The 6,174-nt window shown below is 44.3% G+C and overlaps 1 protein-coding gene across 1 annotated transcript in view; it reads left to right on the top strand.

Annotated features, from left to right (window-relative positions):
- Window positions 1–6,035: 6,035 nt before the first annotated feature.
- GRID1 (glutamate ionotropic receptor delta type subunit 1) overlaps window positions 6,036–6,174 on the top strand; it is a 482,309-nt gene continuing 482,170 nt past the window's right edge. The window contains exon 1 of the mRNA XM_041474584.1: window positions 6,036–6,150. Coding sequence (XP_041330518.1) covers window positions 6,072–6,150 — 79 coding nt within the window. The 5' untranslated portion in view covers window positions 6,036–6,071. The remainder of the gene's footprint in view (window positions 6,151–6,174) is intronic.

Genomic DNA, 6,174 nt, shown 5'->3' with positions numbered 1-6,174 from the left:
ATGCAACAGTCCACTCAATTAGTCATGAAATGAATCGGTGCCTGTGTTGGGAATGGAGCCCAGGAATCATGGCCCCTCTGCTCCAATGGCTGGACTGCACTGCCTTTAAAAAGTATTCCTTTCTTTGAGTAGGAAATTTAAGATATACCATGACACTTTGCTTTTCACTTGATTTTTTTCTTTCCTCTAAGGGACAAAAAATACAACAAGCAAAGGCTTTGGTAGAATAATGTTTTAGGTCAGGCCTACAATGAGAAGCTGGTGTTTCTGCAAAAGAAAAATCTTCATTTCGACCCTTCCTGGGAACATGAGTATGAATTATGAACTCCATTACAAGGAATCTTTTCCCAAAGAGCACACAGATCCCTGGGAAAATACATTCTGCCATTAATGCTAATGGCATCACTGAGAAGCCAATGCTGCACCTCGTTTTTACTAATGGTTGCAGAAACACACTGGGAAACAAACAAATAAACAAACCCCACCCTAAACAAGAAAACCCAAGCCACCAACTCCATGACACAGCATTGCAAGAAAAAAGAGAGGCCTTACCTACTGGTAGAAATGGCCCATTGTGAGACAGTCACTAAACATAATATAGTTTATTATGCACTGCTGAAGGATTTTTTTGAGGTAAAATTACTTTTCTCTTAGAGTACTTTCCATTGCAAGGCTTTCAGAGGACTCTGCACGCACAAATTGCATCAGTATTTAGTGACAGCAAAGGATTGAATTAGTGCAGTTGAAAAGGTCCCTATTCTTTGCCTGAGATGCAGAAAGGGCAGCATTCAAGTTTCTGGCTTGTAGCAAAATATTTCTGCTTACATCACTTCTCAGTGGAGTTTGCAGTAAAGCAGGAACAAACACGAGATCAGTTACTGGGTCTTGGCTGGAGGGCAGAACTTTTTAAATGTACTTTCCAGACTTTTCTGGTTCTCTGCTTCACCATGCAGCAGCATCTACTTTGCTGGCTTTGTTACTGTCTAGATGGGTAAAGTGCAAAGTAGCAGGAATGTGACTTCTCCAGAGTCTTCACCTAGCTGAGGTGAACTGCAGGTTGAATTCTAGTGGCTTGCTTTTTCCTTTGTCTGGCACAACCACCCTGCAGCAGCTTCAATTGGCTCTAACAAAGCAAGGATGTATTTTTATGGTCAGGTGTTGGGAAGTTTTATAATAGTGGAAGTACTGGGATATGCATTCACAGTGAAGTATCTTTAAAACATAGGTGTCATTCTTGGCCTATTATTACCTGTGAGATTGGTCAGTATGTATTTATGGAGGTTGCACATCTGGGGCTTTTCCTGTTGTGATTTTCCCTTTGGGATGTGTCTGTCTCTTTGGGTTGCTGTGATGGCAGAGGACAGCTGTCCTAGCAATGTCTCATTATCTGTAATAGGCAGCTCATTGAACAGCTCATGAGACTGGACTGTGTGTACCATGTGGATGGATCAGTGAGGCATGCAAGATGTTTTTGAATGGAGTTCTCCTGGAGAGGTTTTATATTGGAGAATCTTGTAAATTCAGATGAATGACAGTGAAGTTAGTTCAGAGATTATCTTGATATGGCTACTATTAAATTAGGAACAATTGACAAACACTTTTACTTGGAGAGCCTGCATTCTTACGAAACTGTACTGTAACAAAGATTGCAACCATGCCTACCTTGCTTCCTTTTTATTTTAGAAAAGAAAGGATGCATCTCTGCTCAGGAAAACAAATTTACAGAGTTTAGCCTTTTCCAGTTAGTGTGCCGTGGATATAATGACAAGGTGCTTGCTTAGAAATTAAAGAGAAAGGTGTTTTTGCTTGTAACTATGTACATTCCCATCCCTTACAGTAATAACAAAGAATTCTTTGGTCACCTGAATGTTAGAGTTCTAGTGAAATACATATTGGTGATATTAAAATGTTGTGAATGAAGAGATTCCCTTTCTTCTGAATCAAGGTATTAACTAAATACAGATGCCGAGATAGAGATTACATTTACCAACACTGATACAATTCACCTTGCACTACATTAGGAGTGCATTTATGCAACTATAAAAATGTGGGAGGCTGGAAAGGCCTATCAGGACACTTGTCTATTGTAGAAAAAAAAAAATCCCATTAAAGAAAAATAGGGTGTGAAAAGTCACAGTTGAAAGAGAGCAGTAGGGAAGTATATATGAATCTTATCAAGATGCAACAGATATAGCAGTGATGAAATTAACCAAACATAAGTACAAATTAAATCACATCTAGGCTGTGTGTACTCTGCTGAATTAAATCAGGTAAAAAATAAGGAAATAACAGTGCTTTGCTTCCTTTATGGCATCTTAAAAGGCATGTCAATCCAGATAAAGTGTTAACTGTAGCAAAGTTTCAGCTTGTTAGTAGGCACACAACAAATTAATCAAGAATGTCAACTGTCCTGCAAAGAACTCTATAATTCAGCAGCCTCTTCTTGTAGACTCTAGTCCATTTACTCCTGTAAGATTATCATACTATGCTGTCAACCATGAAAAGAGAAAAGGTGGTTTCAATAAGCTAAAGGAAGCTTCAATAAAGCAGCTGAAACCTCTGGCTGTCACCACAGGAGAATGACAAAATGAGTTTTTAAGCATCCACAAACTTTGGAATTAAGTTAGGCTTGAGGTTTTGCATTACTCTTTCTGAAGAGAAGCACAGCTGTTGAATTTAATGGCATTTTAGAGTAAGAAACTTTACTTTTTTGTGGGTGTGTTAACAATAGAGATCTTGGCTATTGTGTAAGGAAGGGAGATTGTTACCATGTGTATTAGGATATTTTGGGGGTTTTTTGTTTTCATTCTTCCAACTCCATAGACTGAGCAGCTAACAACTGGAGGTATTAGCTTCATCTTTGCACCTGTTTAACTGATACAGAGGAGGAGTTCCATTTGCTTTCAGAAGGAATAAATCATTGCTACATGTACACAGATAGATATATACACAGCTTTATGTGGGGAAGCCTCAGTTTAGCTATAGTAAATGGGTGAAACTTTGATAGCATTGATAGCTTGTTTGGAAGAAGGTGAAATCACAGGAGAAGTAATTGTTATGAAAAACAATAATCCAAGCCAAAGTTGTTAGCATTTTTTATTTTTTTTTTGTTTAGAAAAAAAAAAAAACAAAAAAAAAAAAACACCAACCTAGAAGAAGAGGAGAAAGGAAAAAAATGTAGCTAATATGAAATAAAAGGTAATGCAACCTGAATTAAAACCAGACACAATGAAGTTTTGATGTGGCAACTTCTCATCTTGCAGAGATTCTACTGAAGTTGCAATTCTCTTTGCTGTGGTGGATCCATTTAGGTCGCATTGTACTTTGCATGTTACATATCAGTTTTTAGACTATTTGAGACTTACTCTGTGCATTTTTCTGGTTTGTTTTTGTCTTTTGACTGTAGACTTCTGTCTGTTTTTGGGGCCCATTTCAGTTGGTCTGTTTTACTGTATTCTGGTCTCTGGTCTCATGTCTTTTCACCTCTCCCTCCCTTGGCTGGGATCCTTTTCTGCATTCAGAGCATTTGCTCTTGGATTTCACAGGAAATTTTGTAACTTGTCCATTTCACTGGGTTTAGAGTATTAATATTTTATGTTACTATTTTTCTATTACTAAAATAGCACCCAGAGGCATCCCAGCTGAGGTCAAGACCTTGCTGTACAAACTAAAGTAGGAGGCAAGCCTGCTCCCAGGTGCTTGGAGGGCAGCTGACTGGTGTTTGGGTGCCTGCATAAATCGTGGGATTAATAGCTGCATATTTCTACAGGTTTCAGGCTAGGATGCCAAAGCACTTCTCACACACAAATAAATTTAGCCTCCTTTCCTCTATGAAAGTCAGAGACTTGGTTCTGCAGTAACACTTTCCCCCTCTCTAATTCCCACACATGTACTTGTTACTGACATATATATGACTCTGGTCAATATAGGTGCTTAACTTTTTAAAGAGCCTGTGTAAGTCACTAAGTGCATATTGATTTGAAGCAAATGTAAATTAGAATTAATTTTGACTTGCTAACGTAGTCAAATAAGGAACATTTCTATTGATCTCTGTCCCAGAAGCCAATTATCTGGATTAAGTGTTTTTATTATGTGAAATGCAGAGTATAGTATATATCATTCTGCATTGATCAGTGTGAAATTGCATATTTAAGACAAGGACTGTAAGTAAGAGTAGTTAACAAGTGATTTATTTTTAAAAGGCATATCTTGTTTTATTTACCCCCTGCTCTTCCCTGTTCGAATGCTGTGTTTGTAACTACCGCTGAATAGGAGGTTGTTGATGCATGTGAATCAACAGGGATTCTTGTTCATATCATTTCCATTTCAGCTTCCTTCCCTTTCACTCTGCTCCATCTATACTGTGTGTTCCCTCTCCCTTCTGTCTTCCCAGCCCCCTTATCTATATTTCCTACTCCTTATGTTGAGCAGTTCTTGCCGTACTGTGCTCTGCATGAAAAAAATGCTTTCTACATTGAACAAATACATCGCAGCCATCGCTCCTGCAAGCAAGCGCTGCTCAGCATCAGGAGCATTTATTAGCACCCGTACAGGTGATGATTACAAAAAGTGTGCTGAATACACATGACGGCGATGCTGTAGCCAATGCCAGGGGTACGGGCGCCGCCGGCCCCTTTGCGGCCACTCTGCCGGGGCTCAGCAGGCGGCGGGGTCCGCTCCTTCCCCGCCGAGCCCCCGCTCGCCGGTGCCATCTCGGGAGCAGGATGCGGCCACGGCGCGCTGTTACCAGGCTTGCCGCTTGCAAGACGGCGACCTCCAGGAATCGCTCTTCCTCCCGTTTATCCAAAGACTGACATTATCTGTATGTATCACTATAGCGGTCCGTGCCTCAGCCCCGCAGCAACTTAATAATCTTGGTAACATCCTGCTCTCAACTCATTTTCTTGGCAGTAGTTTTAATTACGTTTCGGGCTCCTGAATGAATTTGTTTTCTCTGGGTCCTCGGTATATTGAGACGCTTGTCACGTTTGGGTGCCTGCAATCACTGATGCGTTTGTTTTAGGGGATGAATTAGTCTTCTGAGCCCCGAGCATGTCCAATTTATGAATTAGATTTCATTGAAAGCTAGAACAAAACAAAACAAGAAAAGGTTCTGCTGTACCACTCTTCTTCCCCACCACCTCGTCCCCAGCGCGGGGATAAAAACCTCGCATTTCCATTTCTCTCCTCAAACACGGATCATGTCCCGGGCTCGAGCGTGCGGAAGGAGGAAGGGGCATTCCCTTCACCTCCCGCTTCCCCCGTCGCTGAAGTTGGAGCAGCGGCAGCGGGCGCAGCCCCGCGCCCTTACCTGCGGGGGCGTCCCGCGGTGCCGGGCCGGGCGGGGGCTGCGGGAGGCCACGTAGCGCTGGGCGCTCTCCGGGCAGCGGCTGCGGCCCCGCGGAACAGCCTGCGCCCGGCAACCGGGAGCTGCCCACCCGCCTCGCATCCCTGCGCTTGGAGCATCCGTCCCCTACTCCATTCCTCGGGGTGACATACATTATATATAAAGAGATATATATATATACGTATAATTCTGGCTCTATCTAAATCTATTCCGTCGCGGCCAGCTGCCCTGCTGTGGCCCCGGCTGGGCGCTCCCCGCAGCGCTGCGCGCTCGCCCCGGCGCGGCCCGTGCGCCCCGCTGCCCGCCCGCCGCGCCGTGCCCCGGCGGCACCGAGCGCCGAGGCTCCGCAGTCACGTGGCGCGGGGGGCGGGCGGCGGCGGCGGGGGGGCCGCTCCGCAGTTCGCGGTCTGCCGGCGCCCCGGCACACACCGAGCGCTGGAGGCTCCGCCGCGCCGCCTGCCAACCCGGGATCTACCTCCGTGATTTTCTAGCCCCGTTTATTTTTGGTGTTTTTTTTTTCCCCTCCCCATTACCCGTTTTCCTCAATCTTGGATAATTCTTGGGGTGCTGGGGGATTTTGGGATTTTTTTCTAAGAGGGGGGCGTCTGGGCATCTCCCCCCGCGCCCGCTGCCTTGCTCCACCTGCCCTTGCGCCTTTTTTTTTTTTTCTTTTTCCCTGTCTCTCCACCAAACCCGGGCTGATGTGCTGTGCGAGAGGCTGGAAATGGAAGTGTTGATGCTCTGGCTTTTCCCCTGGATATTTCAGTGCGTTTCGGTGCGGGCGGACTCCATCATCCACATTGGTAAGAGAGAGGGAGCGGGGGGGG

This window comes from Pyrgilauda ruficollis, unplaced genomic scaffold, assembly GCF_017590135.1.
Source record: "Pyrgilauda ruficollis isolate IOZ18807 unplaced genomic scaffold, ASM1759013v1 scaffold11, whole genome shotgun sequence".
Classification (NCBI taxonomy): domain Eukaryota; kingdom Metazoa; phylum Chordata; class Aves; order Passeriformes; family Passeridae; genus Pyrgilauda; species Pyrgilauda ruficollis.
This window is presented reverse-complemented; position numbering and strand designations above follow the sequence as displayed.